Here is a 17,355-nt window from a genome sequence, read left to right on the forward strand (position 1 = left end):
ACTAAAAAATGCTTAGCGCTTCCTACTCGACAGTGACAAGGGATATTTACAGTGATAGGATGTGCGGGAATGGTTCAAAGCTGCCTCAAGGGAGGCTCGGAATTGGCATTAGGAAGCATGACTTTACTGAGAGGGTGATCAGACACTGAAATAGCCTTTCTGCAGAAGGTGGCCAATGCCTCAAGCCTGTCAGTGTTTAAGAGGCAATTTGGGCAATGCCCTCAACAACCTGCTCTAACTTCAGGTCAGTCCTGAGGTAGTCAGGCAGTAGGACTAGGTTGCAGTGGCTCCCTTCCAACTCGAACATGGGCTGGGGCCCTATGCCTGCTTTTTCCCATTTACACCAACCAGCTGTGCCCAATTTTTCACTCGGGAGTTACCCCTGACAAGCAGAAAAAGTAATAAACTTGAAAGAGCTGCAGTGGAAGATGCAGTGCACCTCCAAATGGCTGCCAACAGGCCGGCTGTCCCTGCTCCTGGCCACTATGTTGTCTCAGATCCACACAGCTCCGTGTTTCCCGAGTGCATCTGAAGTGTGCAACAACCTGAAACGTGACAAGTCTCCAAATGCAGAAGAGCACTTAGAGGACTCATAACTCCAAAACGATCCAGGTCACGCCTAAGACCCACACACCTTTATAGTGTTACTTTGTGTTTCCTACCACGGACTTTAACGTTGCACATTTTACAGATTTCTCCAGAATGGGATTAAAACTTCCTTTTCCCAGATGATCCTTCTGAAGAGTAAAGCCAGGATACATACCAAATATGTAAGTTAGAGGTAATGTATGCTACAAAAGCTGTGAACTGAATTTTCCATTCCAAATAGATCATTTCAGGTAGAACATGTAAGATAACCTGCATACTGAATAATACAAGTCTGACTGAGCACAAATAATTGAACAGCCACGCTGTTCTTACCCAAATCGGAAGCACTACAATTTAAGCCATTTATTGTCAGCCCATTAGCTTCAATTTAACTGATATGGGCATGCTCATCATTTTACAACTGACTATTTTACATTGATTATGCAATCAATGAAAGTTTTCTTGTGATTCAGAGGAATTAAAAAACCCCATAATCTACAGTCTATACACCAAAGAAAAACCAGAAACTCAGAGGAGATCAATGCCCAGGTAAAAGGATTACATTTAGCTGAAGATGTACCTATACCTCAGTGTACATGACACACAAATAGTAATCATGCTCAGGTCTGATGAGCAGAAATACTGACACTGATTTTATGTGCAGAAGTAACAAGCAGGTCTTGAAATGCACAGATGCTTGCTATGACTCTCTGAAAGACTAGTTAATAAAAGGGTAGTTACTAAACTACCCAAGGAATATTTGCATGTCATTACAATCACAAGAACATTGCTGCACAAGCAAGCAGTTGAGATTTACTTCATTCTGTGAATCTGTGTTGAGAAAGTTGATTATTCAGATGTGGCATTCATAGGTCTGGCAAACAAAAAAGCAGCAAAATGTTGGAGATGAAACAGACTGAGCAGAACGTAACAGATTGACATCAATAATCAATTTCAGATGGTACCTAGTTTAATCATAAGTTGAAATACAGGCAGTATTTCTGAACTCCACAAATAAATGCACCTTAAACAAGGTGAATAAATTCACTTGCTCTTGACCAAGATCCTTTCTCTTCTCCATCACCAAAAAAATACTTTCTTTTTAATAAGGTTGCATTTTCTAAAACTAAATCACTTTCTCATCCTCTGCAGTGCAGAGCAGGATAGAAGCAAGATAGAAGAAATGAAGAGCAAATGATGGACTTGTAAGCACAGAGATGCTGTCAGCACTGGTGAAAGACACACCTGAGGAACAGATGGGTCCTGCAAGCCACTGGTGACAGATGGAAGTAACCAAGAACATCAGAGAAGCCTGACGGCCTCTGTCAAACAGCGTAAATTAAAAAGTTTCTGATTAGTTTCCTACTTGGACTTTTCTCTCTCTCTTTTTTTTTTTCTTTTTCTTTTTCCTTTTTTTCCCCCCCCCCCCCCACTTTTTTAATAATAAAAACTATGATTAAACACCAGGAATCCTCTTATTGATTTCTTTCAATCATTCCTCCAGAGCTGTCCAAAGTATAGCAGGAAGGAATGAAGCCACATTCCATTCAGAACACCTGCACTCATACAGAATGTTTTCACACAATTCTTATCTTGCTTTCAGGGCTTTTTTTTTTAATGTCCCTGCACAACCTGCCAATTTTAAGTGTGTTTACTGTTTGTCACTTTTTATTCTCAGTTCAACATTTTTGCTGGGGCAATGCTTCAGTCGATAATTACACACTAAAACAAAATCCCTGGGCCAACAGCATGCCCCTATTTACACAGAAAGATGCACATTGCCCTCCAAAAGATTGTAATTTTCCACGGCAAATCAACCTCCCCTTTCTCCCACACCCATCAAAAGTGTCACTGACTTATTTCTAAACTTGTGAACTCTATTAACCAATAAAATTCCTTCTTACTTTCCTCTCCCTCCTCTGAACTAACACAGGGGCACAAAATGGGGATTGCATCTTTGAAAGGAAAAGCAATCATTATTGCCTGCCACGCTTTGCATTCTGCTCTGTGTTTTCCCTGCACATTAGTAGAGATGGGAAGCTGGCAGGCCAAGTAGAATGGTTCTCTAGGCAAGATCCAGCCCTGAAAGCTGAAATAAAACTGGACACTCGATAAAGAGATTGCACACCAACTGTGAAGATCATGTTTGAATTTCCAGTTTATTTGGGGAATGAGAGGCAACTCATTTCACGGCAGAAGTTGCACACTTAGCAAGCAATTAAATATTATTTTTTATCTCTACATTTGGGACACTATTCAAAACCTTCCAAACTTCACAGCTTCTACAAAACATGATGTCCTGGGGAAAGGACAGATGTACCAGATGATGTTCTAGAAGCAAAAGCAGATGGAGCGGCAAAGCAATAAATGTATTTTCATTGATATTGTTCACACCGTCAGAAGGGGGGAAACTGCATCGATATTGAGAATATATAACCAGTTAATGGGCAGCATTTTCTCTAAGCAGGACGTTTTCCAAAGTTTTCCCAGGAAACAGGTATCCTCACTGAGAGTCACTGAGCAGGCTGTCACTGCAACAATATCATTAACAAGCATGTAAAACATAAAAAGAGAATTTACAGCATAAGAGCCATATTGCTACTGCTGATCTGGGATGCAAAGCCTGCTTCCTACAACCTTCAGTACCATTGTATCCAGCTCCATCCTTAGAGAGATGAAGTAGCAATGGGTGTAGGACAGATTTAGCACTTTAAAATAATCTTATTCTTTCAATTTTACAGTCCCATTTGCCTGGCAGAATGCCACCAGAGTATGCAATTTAATACAGTCATTGCTGTCACAAGACGTACGAGATTGCTCTATCCATGGACTGTCTTCTATATATAACTGATAAGAGCTTGAATAATTAAGGTTGCATTTAGAAGTCTCAGCTACGCAACTAACAGCTCTTTGCAGTGTGCTTTCATTATACATGAAACTCAAGCTTCCCTCACAACAGTAGTTTTTCTTCTCCAAGAATATTCTGTTGTTGTATTTACAACGATATTCAGTGTTAACAAGGGCTCTAGATTTAAAACCTGGCGTAATTTCTTCGAACTTTTAAAATTAAACTGCAGATGTTTTCTTCATATAGAAGAGAAACAGAATTTTATGTGAGTGTTGAACAAGGAAAAGCCTGGGTATTATTGTTATTACATCCTGGATTGTGAAGCAACTGGAGACTCCTTTGCCTGAGACTCATCAAGGAGTCCATCTCACTTCCTACACAGCACAAAAAGAGGCTGTCAAAAGGAGGAATACCCAGAAAGCTACCAGCTACCAGTAGGTTTTGTACACAGTTGTGGTACTTTTATTCCAGAGGAAACCAAATTAATCTAAATGTGACAGAAGGCAGTACGAAAGTACTCACAGGAACAAATTTTGAGATGACAAATACAGGCAGTACAACTGCATCTTTTGCCGATAATTCAAAGGCTTTCTCCATCAAAGGAACTCTGGTTTGCTTCAGCTGTGCACTTGGGTAGTAATCCACAAAATGACACAGAGCTGTTTCGAACCATGAAAGCTAAACAGACACAATTAACTTATAACCTCAACTTTAGAAGAGTCCAATTTCCTTGGCACAAGACAAGGAAAACAAGTTAGGTATTAAACACTCAGTACATCTTTTACAATCAGTGTTGTACAATCAGTTTCCAATCACAGTACCTTTGCAGGAGAAACAGGCCACTTATAAGGTGATTAAGTGATTCACTAAAGGTATCTGTTTAATTAGAAATAAGAGTTGCAGGATCTGAGGCATGCCACAGCTTTACCATTACCCAAGACTCTCCTGAATTTCCATTCAGCAATATTTATTTATTCTTCTGTTGTTTCTAAGAAGTTGGCAATAAGCACAAAAAATACCATGAAAATGAGCACTGGCTCTTCTAGCAAACTTCTGCAGCTACTGGAACAGAATGCAGCTCACTGGCCCTGCTTGATGGAGCATTAGAGTTATGCAAGGGCTTCACTTCCAGAGGCTTTCAGGACAAAGTTTGGACAGGTTCTACGCTGCTCATTTTTAAATAATGTCAGGAATAGTCTATGAACCTCAGACAAGTGTGGGCCATCTTGATGCTATACATATTCAAAGCAGTTGGAATTCAAGTGAATAGAATTCTCAACATCCTGCAACTCTATTTATTGTCCAAGAGTCAATAAGACAGAGTTCTTTTGCTTCCTTCCCCTGTTGCCAGGGGTAAATATGCAGTTTGAGTGTACAGTAGTAACCTTGGTAAAAAATTTATGACTGTTGTCCAACGACTTTGCTTTCACTTCCTACGGCATAAATTCCTACCATCACAGAAATTAAAATACTCAATACTTATAATAACATTAGAAGAGTACACAACACACCATACCTTACAGCTGACTTAACCACTGACATGAACGCATGCTGAGACTTTAAAAAGATGATACAATGAGACATCTGTGGTGAGTACCCAGGTAACCTCATATGTAGGTAGTATAAGTTGCATTTATTTATCAGTCTAGATACCTATATGGCTCCCTCACTGTGTTACTAAGGCATTTCACAGGTAGCAATGAATTTTCCCATGAAATACCCTTGCAAAAACAGCACCATTATCTCCAGGTGGGAGATGGAAGAACAAATATACCAAGGAACAGAGTGCACTGCTGAAGGTCAGTCTGAAAGTCTGAAACAACCACTGAAAGTCTACAGAACAACGATAATCAGACCAGAAGTCTCCCAAAATCACAGACTGGCTGTGACTGCTCTCATGCTTGTGCTTCCTCTCACAGTGCTTCGGCTGAGCAAAAGTCAAAAAGAAATAGTAACATGGCCTTTTGTGTCTCAAGCTTGGGGCAAAATTATTCCCTCTGACTGAAATAAACATAAAATGTTAAGAAACCTGAGATTTTCTTAGTGTCATGCAACTGCAAATACCTTAGTGTGCATTCATCCCCAATATTCACAGCAAAATGCTTATATGATAATTATCCTACCAACCCCTACTGCTGCTAGTGGTAGCTGTGAGAGATGAGTAACAGAGGCTATTTTCATCATGCAGAAATAACTCTGCAGCAGCTCATACTGAGTTTATAGCATTTAGGAGCAAAGACGACACCAGTCCACAATTCAGGAGTTTGTTAATAGTCCTTGCCCTGAATGATCAATTTTCATCAGCTTTAAATCCAGGCTGGGTGTATGTCAAACCAAGCTGCTTCCTAGCAAAATCTATGCAGATAACTTGAAGAAACATAGGGATGAGAGGAATCCAAATATAACAAAGCAGCTGTACACCTAAAATCTCTTTTTTTTTTTTTTTTGAGGGTGCACAATCAATTAAAATAAAAGGAGTATGTTTTCCTACAAAGCTTGCTTTTAGCCTCTAACCTTCACAGTAGCATAATGCTAATCCTTCCTGATTTTCATCCTAGACCACTAGGAAAGAACCCAATGCTTGTATTAGAAATTCCCCCATCACAGTCTGATAACACCCTAGGAATGACATTGGTAATCAATAGTATTTATACCTTGGTTTTGATGGGCACCTCTTTGGGAGCATAAAACACAGACTTCATGGGTTTGTAGTGCTCCTAGCACTGCGAAACTACCAGGAAGCTTAGAGGTGTGAATTGACTATAAAAGCAAAGCAGACAGAAGCACAGATTTAGGCTCAGAAAGGAGCTTCCTCAAAGCAGGAATTCTAGGACCTATGGGGGTAAACTGCTTTCTCTGTAATGCTGTCCACTCACAAGGAGCACATGGTCATTACTGAATAACAATGCCCATACTTCTGTACAGACCTAGGTGCCTAGCATTTTCCTGGAGAGTGTGAGAGCTATTTTTATATTTTTCATGCTTGGTAAAAAAGACATTTAGTTTGATCCAATCTACCAGAGTGTTTTATGGCTTGCACACATGGAGGGCAGGTCTATGAACATGTGTTGAAGCCTTTCTGCGCCGTAACATATCACATGTTGCCTGCCTCAACTATTCTAATGGACCTTTTCTGTCCTGAGTTGTTACCCCACCATCAAGCCTGAGAAAAAAGTGACCTCACCCTGTCCGTACCAAAGCTGTCATCAGAAGGACTTTAGAAACAGCACAGATGTCCATACAACTTGGAGGATGAAGAAATAGGAATGTTATTTAATAATCTGTGAGCTCCCAGCAACACACGTGACAGCTAGTTGCCAGCAGCACTTCTCAGGTGCACTGCTTCCCTTGAGGGAGCTCATTAATGATCAGAGGCACACTTAATGAGTTTGAAGCAGCACAGGTTGGGAATGACATAGCTCAGGTTGTCCTGAGGAAGGCACAGATTCAAGCAGCAGCATTTAGTCTCCCTCTTTCCCCACAAGACAGAATATCTTGAAAAAAAATTCTAATTCATAATGGCAAAAAATCGTCAGGACACCTTCTTTTCACACCAAAGAGAAATCAGCTAATGCAGAAGCTGCACCATAGCACAGCCAGTGTGTGATCTTCTCACTCTCTTGACAGTACTGTAACCAGTCATTAAGCCACCCAGCCAATCCTTCCTAACATCTCATAAATCAGCACCACAAATCCAACATCTGTCGTTGAGACAGCACATGAAACTAATGGGAGCACTGAGATTAGAACCTGGTACTTCTCTGGGTCTTTCCTGTGCCAGAGAAGGCTTAAAAGGACATACATAAAACCCCGAATGAAAACTAGATAGGTCAAAAAAAGGACTTTATCTTACAGAGATGACAAAAATAATTCAGCTAGAAAATATGGCAGCTGCAAGGAAAACCAACACATCATCCCAGCAATCTTCCCATCAGGATATTGTGGAATACTGAAGTACAGCATATTTAACTATTTCTGAATGGGAACACAGAGCAGCATCTGCTGATTCCCAGCATCAAATCCTGCAGCAAAAAAGCCTCCCTTTAGCATACCCAGTTGACCCTCCACCATGCCCAACTCCAACACAGATGGCCAGACCAGCTCAGGCCACCATGGTGTGATATGAGATTCCACAATCTGATGTGACAAGAAGCTGTTTTTCATTCAAATTCTACACATTTGCTTCAGTACATATTTTCCCACTTCCTCTAGCAACTCTTCACCCTCATCTTCCCCTCTGGTAAGCATCTAGAACAGATGCCAGACATTAAGGATCTTTTTTTCTCATCCTATGACACTTTCCTACCTGGTTAGGATGAGAGTGTTCACCCTTACTTATCAATGTCACCTTCAGCCCCTGTACCTCCAACAGATGAAACCACTTACTGCATCCCCCTGGAGAACTGAGCACCCTGGACCCATTCCCTTCTTTCCATCATCAGCTGTGGAGAAACATTCATGACCAGTAAATATTTCAGGTTTGTTTAAATGCTCAGGAATTTACTACAAGAGTGATGGCATCAAGGAGAGACCCTGTCTTTGCATCCCTTTTTTGCCTCCTTTCTCACATACATGAACTCACATAAAAGATAAAAGTGCTTTCTTTCGCCTACATGCACCTTTTAATTAAGGAATATTCCTTTTATTTCTTTACAGTACTCCACACATCCTTTTGATGCACTAGTGGATCACTACTACCATTTTATTAGTACTCCCCAGCAAGCCTTAAAAGGCTGCAAAACAGAATGATGCCATACTTTTGATGTAGATGTTGAATGTTACAGTCCCTTCCTGCACAAAGGTGGCTGCCTGCACACACTGCATACTCCCATGAACTTGTTTATATCCTTTATCTTTCTCTTCCACACCAACAGGCTCATTGCATTTCTTTATTAAAGCCCTTCAGTTTTCCCAAGTGTAAAATAAATTTCATGTAAAACTGCAGCAGGATAATAAGACTTAGTTTAAGTCAGCTTCAAGTCAATACTCCCAACCTCAGCTTCTGGCTTTAACTCTCAAGTCTACCATTAAGTGTCAACACTTGTACCCAGCTCTGGTGCTGATATTCAATGGCCAGCAACTTGACCCAGGCCACATAATTTCAATTATGCTTCCCATCTTTCTAACTTGTACAGTGCTTGTAATTCTCTGCCAGGAGAAGCCATTCATTCCAAATATTCTTACAGTAAACATGTCACAGTACCATGATGAAAGGTACTATGGAAATGGAAAGTGATAGTAAAATGTTATTAATGTGTGTATGAAGATACCATCACCTGAACTTCCAAGCACATTTTCGGCCCCAGAGAAGACGTAAGAACCAAGAAACAGTGCTGCAAGAAAACTAGCACAGGCAGTTTTGGTACAATGAACTATACATTTGGTATAATGAAGGGTGCAATAACAATAATAAATTTTTTTCTAAGATCAAGACAGATACCTTTTATTTTTTTCCTCAAGTGGTAATGCAAAACGTTACTGGCATTTTTACAGCTCTTGGCATTCATCAGTACTAAGAGTAGTAATCAAAGTGTTTTCCTCCAGCTGAATGAGACCAAAGAGAGAAGTAAATTCTCACATTGAAAAAAAATAGCAAAATACCGACATACTCACTTAGCTCTAAGTTTATGTTTGACACTCATATTATTAACTTCCTATTCATCTAGAAAGAAAATTCCTTTATCTTTATAACAAAATAATTCAAGTTCTGTGCAGCAGCAAAACTAGAATCTAACGTTGAAGTCATAACACACATACACACCTGCACATCTGTACAGCCAAACTGAGCAATCACCTCTTGCAGCTATAAAGTAACTTCCATTTTTTACATTTTTGCAAAGTGGAGGTGTGTAGAAACATAGCTGGGTAAATTGATTTTGTAATTAGGCAAAACCTGAAATTAAATGCTTTGTGACAGCTGCCACTATTTGTCTGCCACGCATCAGAGAACATCAGGCCATACAATGACTTCAGCTGAAGAACACACATCCTTTTGTCTAAACTACTGACTAGATCAGTGCTCTCATGACAACTCTTGTGCACACTTCTTATACCTTTAATTGATATCCAGCAGGACATTACACGTGAAATTCCACTTGCTTCTTTCCTATCAGGAGTATAAATACTCATAGGGTCTCAGCCAACTTTAAGCCTTGCCAGGTGAAATGCAACAACTCAGAAGCAATCTCCAGCCCCTCAGCGGCCACTCCAGAGGCCTTCCACTACTTCTGCGGATTTGCAGTTATCATTGTTTGTTAGTCTACCAAAAGAAAACACACAAATACCTTTGGAGAAAATTACATGTGACTACATGTAATTTTGCTTTGTTTGTGGCACATTGCTTGCCCCACAAACTTTATCCAATTTGCAAACCAGGCAAATAAAACACCCTTTAGTCAAAAAATCTCCATCAAGCTGAGCAACTTGCTCTGCTAGCAAGCAATGTGTCAGTTGTAGGGAGAGCTTGGGAATATCTTGAGGTACATTTACCAAAAACAACTGATCGTATTTCTCCACAGTACACATTTGCTAAAATGGCAAATTCAAGGAAGATGGTACCAAATGTTAAAGTTATCACAGAATACAAAACATTGCATCCTAAGGATTCTCAACATGACCAAATATTTTATTCTTTAAAACAAAAGAAGCAGCAGATTCTTGGAGACAGACATCTGAAGAACTGCATCTGGAGGACAGATAAACAGCATATGGATCATAAGCAGAATGCTGTTGCAATATTGTTAATCAAGATAGCTCAGCCTGATGTTTTTCATTCCTTTTTCCACAGGAACCAACTACGAACTATACTGTAAAATTTTGTTGAAATTAGCTTGGAAATGGACGTGGAATTTAGCTGTAATAGCTTGTGTTTGTGCCAAGTATTGCTGCTGTAGCACATTTCTCTTGTTAACATCTCTAAACTATGAGAATGCTGCAATTACTCTGCATTGATTTTAAACGCAGACTTAGTGCAGTAACGTCTCCAATTTGTAAGCAAAACATCAGCGCTATAAATCAAACTGTTAAAAGTCACTGTTTGAGCCAAACATGAGCAAATTAATAGAGAACAAGTATGGAGATCTGTCTTTGGATTTCTATACGTTAAATCTGTGGACTTTGGCACCCACTGCTTTGTGCTTTATGTCATCCACACGGCCGAGGAAGAGAATTGCTGAATGACATTAGCTTTTTTGCTGTGTCCCTCACTGTTAGTCCATACACACGGAGCTGAAGATGACTTGCAGGTTCTTCCTTCTGCAAGGTTAAAAAGTGCAGTCCCAGGAAAAGCATTTGCTTTGACATTACAAGCCTTCCACATACAGCCTTACAGTGGAAATGGTGTCAGAATCTCTAAACACTGTGCCATGAAAGAATGCCAGAAGAGCAGAATGTTGAATGAGCAAGTGATAATTGCTTGATATAAGATTTGATTAGATCAATATCTCTGTGTAATGTAACAAAACACTTCATAACAGCACAGATGAAGCCTCAAGTGCACTGTCAGGGCAATGAAACTAGAGAAAGTCATTATATATAGAAGCTGCTTGCTCAGAAGACTAGAGATATTTTAAGGTTAAACTTGTGATGCATACAATAGCAACACCTTAGAAACAGGCAATGAAGTCAGAAAAAGATTCCAATTAAAATTAGGTTCTGACACCTTGTCATCCACACCTAAGCAAATGTGTCCAGCACAAAACAAAAGGCTTATTTTTAAATCTGCCAGCTTCCAAAATGACACTATGGTTCCAAGAGATGTGCTAGCTTCCTGATTTTTGCCTTATCTGTAACACAGGTGTTAAAAATTCTCTTGTCTGTGATGTACACAGCTGAAGAGAACCCCAGCACTGCACTGGATCTGCCTGGACACTCCACAGGCATTGGAACATCTCAAAGGTGCCTCTGGTGCTCTCAAATGTGTGGCTAACACACAGCCATGGGTAGGGGCAAATGCAGCCATACACACAAACCCCGCCAATCACAGGGAAGAAAGAAAAGAAAGAAAAAAAGGAAAGAAGGGAGGGGGGAAAAATGCATTTCTTCTGAGTGTCAGTACCAGAGAAAGAAGCTGTTGTTGCTTCACTCTAACCAGGCAATGACTGCAAGGCACCTAATTTTCCAATTAATTAGATCCTAACTCTAAATGTGGAAGTAATTGATGTGTCAACACAGACAAATGAAACAACTCTCAACATAAAAGCAAGGATGTTGCTCTACTCCTCAGTACTAGATGATGGATTCTATGATTTTTTGTAAAGAACTGTGTCAGTGAGAGGCAATGACACTGCAGTTCAGCAGCCATGTAGTGGCATATTTATTATGTAAGGTGCCTCCACATCATTCCACACTTTTAGCAGGCAACACATCCCTACAAAACTCACCACCTCTTTTCCTCAACTGTAAAAACTCCTTTATCGTGTTTTCAACATGTGGTTCACCTAAGTAATCACTGACACCATTATCTTCCAAACACTATTTGCTTTCTTTTGTCAAACACGATGTGTGACATCAATTCAACACTTAAAACTGCCAAGAAATGTTTGTGAAGAAATCTTCTTTTAAAAGCTCTCTGAAAAATACGAGCCAATTGCCCCCAGTTAGCTTGACTGTCACCAACTAAGATGTAAAGCACTAAGAACTTAACGCACACCAGGGAAAGTTGCAACTTTCCCTTAATTTCCCTTTTGCCTGGGCATCATCCATTGCCCTTTAATAAAACTTCTTAACTACTGTCTTTATGGGGTAAGGGATGTTCTCTTTGCCTTCATCTATAATGACCACTAGAACAGGGAGTTTTACTGGGTTTTACGAACCTTACTGAAGTAATAAAGCTGGCAGGAAGAGGCACAGGGAAGCCAACGCAGGAGTTAGCTGGGAAGCTTACACAACATCAGAGCAATTCCTCCCTATCTTTTTTTTTGTTCTGTAAACACACACCCACACATATGCACACACAGAGTTAGCAAGCACTATCAAGAATTGTTGTAAGCCTTTTTGTAATGCTAGTGTCTTCTTTTTTTTTTTTTTTTCTTTTTTTTTTTTTTTTTAATCTAACTAAATTACTGGCTCCAGGTAGGAAGCTTTTGACTAGCTTCTAAAAATGCTTGATGCAAAGCTGCAAACACTGGCAACCGAGGCATTAAAAACAAAAATACTCCCAAACTCTTCACTAAGCCATGCAGCTGTTACAGGTCACTGTCGATGTGCTGTACGATACATCAGAATACCTGAGTTCCTACCATTCCACTACCTTGCTCATGTATCACTACTAATCTCCCTTTGAAAGAAAAATGTATTGACAGGATACCAGAAATTCAGTAATAACTTGGGAAGGCAAGTTTTGTCTAAGTTTTAAATGAGGTTTTTAAGAAAGTCAATGAATAAATGCTTTTTGCTTTATCCGTTTAGCGTGTGCTGGCATTAAAGCAAGGCATCATCCAGTCCTTCAGCATCTGAACTATAAACGATAGCATGCAGAAATGGGAAGGAGCCAGATGGCCCTAGGGATGACAGGCTGGTCAAGGGATATCCCATCTTTCACCTTATCTAGGTCAACAGTTTGAAACACACTGAAAAAATTCCCAGTTGACAGGAAAGGACCTGTTGGTCCGTCCCAGTCCCCATGTTGCTCATAGCAACTGGCAGCTTTTCTAACATCTAATCAGCAACATTAGATGAACAAGGACAGAGATTACTTAAACCAGTTCCCTCTGGAACACCCCCGGGATGAGATGCACAGGTGTAGGAAGCTTGCTTAATAGAACCCAAATTCCTCTGTTCTGCAGCTAAAGGATACCTGCTTACACTAAGGATAGCAGACAGTTAACTTTTCACCAATTATGAAAGCTTCAGCACAGAGGAATAGAAAGGAATTTCCATTTCAACAAGGTAAAAAAATTAGCTCAGCCCATTCCCCTGGCAACACTGTCTTACTCAAATGTTTTCCAAACTCTTAACACACAGCACTCGAGACAGATGAAAGGCTGATTCAAGTCAGTTCTAACTTCAGCTCTTTCTGAAATTGTGTAAAAGCCCATCCTCCTCTCAAGTTGTTTAAATACCAGGAAACATTACTTTACTTCTGTGAAATGCTGGCTTGAAGGACCACCACGCTTCCAACTTCCTTTGACTCCTCTTTGTGCATCGTGTACAGGAGGGGTTACACAATAGTTATTACAAACTCTCTGATTAGAAACGCCTTCTCTGGGCATACATCACAGCAGGCCTAAATGAGTATGAATGAGAGCAAATTCCATAAGGATCCATTTCTACAACACCTAAGGGAAAAGTTCATTCCTTATCTGCTCCACTACCAGCTTTGAAACACCGCTTGCTACAGAATCATCAGTCACAGGTGTCACAACCCAACAAGCAGCAATTGTGGTTTCTGATTTCATCAGAGCACTATAGACCAAGCAGAAAACAAGAGAACAACAGCAGCATTCCAGAGCCCACTCCACTAGCACACAGTGGGCTTGCCTTTGCCCATTTGTGGACCTCCTGACTTCCAGATGGCAGATTCAGCAGCACCCCAAATATGCTTGCTTACTCCCTTCAGCAGGCAAAGACTAGATCAGCCAGCTTCTGGTTGCATGATTAAATCCAGGCAGTGGCTGATCTCAAAGTATTTCAGAGCTACACAGTAGCTGTCCTAAGGCATATGCTTTAGATACTGGGCAACTGAGTTCTTCCTAAGAACAGAAAGTCGTCCAGAGTGAGCAGTAACAGGCCCATCTTATTTAGCAAAGTATACAGTGAACAACTCTGGCTTACAATAAATTTTATCTCCCTGTTAATTCAGATACAGTCAAAGGTGCACACAATTGGACACAGCAGTCAAAGGAGCTTATGATATAGCTGAACATATTCAGGAATGTATTTAAAATTTAATCTCTGTTTAGATTAAATGTCCGTGTTTTCACTTCAAGATGCTGCTAGTGTGTGCAACAGACAACCTGGCATTCTCCATTTGATACATCTCTAATCTCTATACATCTATCTCTACACATTATCCACTCTATACATCTCTGGTATTCTCTGTACATCTCTATTCCCTGGCATTCTTCTAGTCAGCATGAAAGGTGCTGACTAAGCATTTGCTCCTTTCATGAAACAGCTTTCAAAAGTAGCACGGCACAGGTGATGGTCTGTTTAAAAATCAAACCCAGACTCTTGTAGGCTTCTGTAAGAAATTTCACTGGGTGGGGAAAAGGAAAGAGCAAGTTCCACTTTACTGGTATCACTGTTTGCTTGCATGCAATGGCACCCATGATGGGCAAAGAACTGATCTAATTCATGAGGAAGCAGAACTCTTGCCCCCAAAACCTCCACATGAAACAGGATCTCATTTCACAGAACAACTAATAAGAATGAGGAAGCATTTCAAGAGAGTGCTGCAGTTACTCGATAAAATCTTCTTTGAAGTACATTGCCTCATTCTCTCCTCCACAGCTAAAACTTGCTCCTTGCCATTACAAGCAGGAACAATGTTATTGACCCCAAGGGTTCTTAATTCTCTTTTTTGTGTTAACTCCCTCACTCTGAATGCCCCTTTCAGCTCTCTCGATAAATGGATCGATTGGAATAGAAGACAGCAAGGTGCTGAATCATCACTCATCTCCCACTGGGAATACAAGGAGCTGAGCATCATCAGTCAGTGGAGGGACTTTTTGTTAGAAGTCTTCCAGTTGTTACTACAAGAGAAGTCTCTTTCACTTCCAACCTCTTATTAAAATGGCCCAACTACTTGCTTTCCAAATGGACACTAAGCCTTCTACTCTTTACACCTTTGTTTACAGTAAAAATTAACAGTTGGGTGCCTCTGAAACTCATATTCAAGAATGTAAAACCAACCAAACAAACTAAAAAAACAAACAAAAAAATAAACAAACAACCCCACAAGCAAAAACCCCACAAAGATATTTTGTATTAACTAATATATTCTGGATTATTTTCCTGTCTTCAGTTCCATCCTTACATTTTTTCCTCCTGTTTTCAAGCTTTTCTGCCAGGGCTGATGCTCTGCCTAGCTTTTTGGTTTGCTTTCTTTTCATTTAGTATTTTAATAAGCACATTACTCCAGGATCAAGACCTTAAGGTAACTGGAGAATTAAGGTCACAATATTTGGCAATATTGAAATCTTTCCATTTCTAACTCCTACAGTGATGTCTTAATGTTTGCTGGTAAAATCAGGCCATTACTGGTTTCAAATAGAGCTTAAATCCAGTCAAGGAAGTTAATATCAAGAGATGCTAGCATACCTCTTAAAAAGAGAGGTATTACACAAAGAGAAAGAATTTATCTTGGACCGAGAAAGCAGAATTCCAAAACATGAATGCTGTTGAAACAAACAGCACAAAATGACAATTCATTATATTAAGGGTTTAATAGAAATTGATTTCTTTCATAACTTTGAGAGACTCTTCATTGTTTAATTTAGTCAGAAGACTATGAGCAGGCTCAAACACCAACCAACCAAACTCCTTTGCTTATAAGGACTCATCTCTCCTCTTTTTCCCTTCTCCACATCTCTGCTCACTGAGCATTTTAAGCATTACAACAAAAGACATTCTTCTAAAAGTTTAAAACCTAGTATTTCCAGAACACATGGGTCGTCATGTTCAGTTGCTCAGTAATGGGGTAACTAAGGATTCAGAATAATTAAAAAAAAAAAATTAAAAATACCACAAAAACAAAATCAAAGCCTGGGTAGCTGAAGCAGTGAAAATGTGCTGGCTTGCCTCTTATCCAAAGGAAATAAACCCATCATCTGCTAGGATGGTTCATCTTTGCAAGAACACAGTTAAATAAAACATAAAACTTACTTCCACTCAGCAGTCAAAAAACAAATGTAGACCTGTGCGTTTTGTCAGCAGACCGGGTTTTGACAAGAAAAAACGAACACTAAAGAAAATTGTGCTGAGCTCTCCTAATTCAGAACAAGTACTGCAACGAGTAAAGAATTATTCTGTTCCTGAGGCTAGGCTATTTCAAATGCCACTTGTACTCACATTAGGTATGGGGGCCATGAGAAGCCAGTGGGGAAGAGATCTTATGCCTCCCTTGCTGCTGGGCCATGCAGGCCATGCTGGCGGTTTCTGCAGTTTGCACAAAATGACAAAACGTTTTGCTTTTTATATTTTGTTGCTCAAAGATAAGCAACCATCAAGTTATGCAGGGAATGACTGAATGAAAAATCCACTTTTGCAGGGATAGTTTACATAAACTAGCATAGTAAAAAGTAACTATACCCTAGGACACTAACATAAACAACAGATGTGTTTATGGCAAGTGCTCCCCAATATCTCAAACAAATAGTGAGATCGTCACAGTAGCTGGAAGAGTGCCATTTGAGAGCCAGATGGTTTAAAGAACAGTCCAGGGTTCTCTTCTCAGGACTTTTTCAATCAGATTATATTCTTCCAAACACTAATCCGAAGCTGGCAACCCTCTTTTCTTTGCTTTCAGATAGAGAGGAAAAGCTGTCCCACCTAAGCTGCCTAAAAAGCTCTGTACCACTTTCAGTAGAGCAAGGTAGCTGAACTGACCACAGCAATCACCAGTGACACAAGCACAATTCCACCCCTTGGATTCACACAGCGTCCAGAGGGAAATGAATGAAGAAGTCAAGATCAGGGACTACCCGTATTCCCCAAAGTATCTTAAACTCTTGAACAAAGTACTATTCCCCCTTCTGTAACCATAGACACTGTCCCATGCTCACCCCAAGCCATGCAGAACCAGGCACTGGAAACTCTGACCCAGAGACCAAGCAGAGAGCATGAATCACAGTTCATTCCACAGTAGGCAAAATGCTAGTGATGATCACAGAGAGTTTTGTCTGTTTCCACTGTTTCAGTCAGCCACTCATTTGAACAACCAGCTTGGCCAACCTGCCAATCTCAGCTTTCCTCTACCA

General features: G+C 40.1%; 1 protein-coding gene across 5 annotated transcripts in view; it reads right to left on the minus strand.

Annotated features, from left to right (window-relative positions):
* TSPAN9 (tetraspanin 9) overlaps positions 1-17,355 on the minus strand; it is a 179,098-nt gene that overhangs the window by 51,332 nt on the left and 110,411 nt on the right. The window contains exon 1 of one of the 5 annotated variants that reach the window (XM_040055568.2): positions 16,448-16,520. The exons of the other annotated variants lie outside the window; for them this stretch is intronic. Coding sequence (XP_039911502.1) covers positions 16,448-16,465 — 18 coding nt within the window. The 5' untranslated portion in view covers positions 16,466-16,520. Of the gene's footprint in view, positions 1-16,447; positions 16,521-17,355 lie in introns of those variants that run through there. 5 annotated transcript variants of the gene reach the window in all.

Source organism: Hirundo rustica, chromosome 2, assembly GCF_015227805.2.
Source record: "Hirundo rustica isolate bHirRus1 chromosome 2, bHirRus1.pri.v3, whole genome shotgun sequence".
NCBI classification, from domain to species: Eukaryota; Metazoa; Chordata; class Aves; order Passeriformes; family Hirundinidae; genus Hirundo; species Hirundo rustica.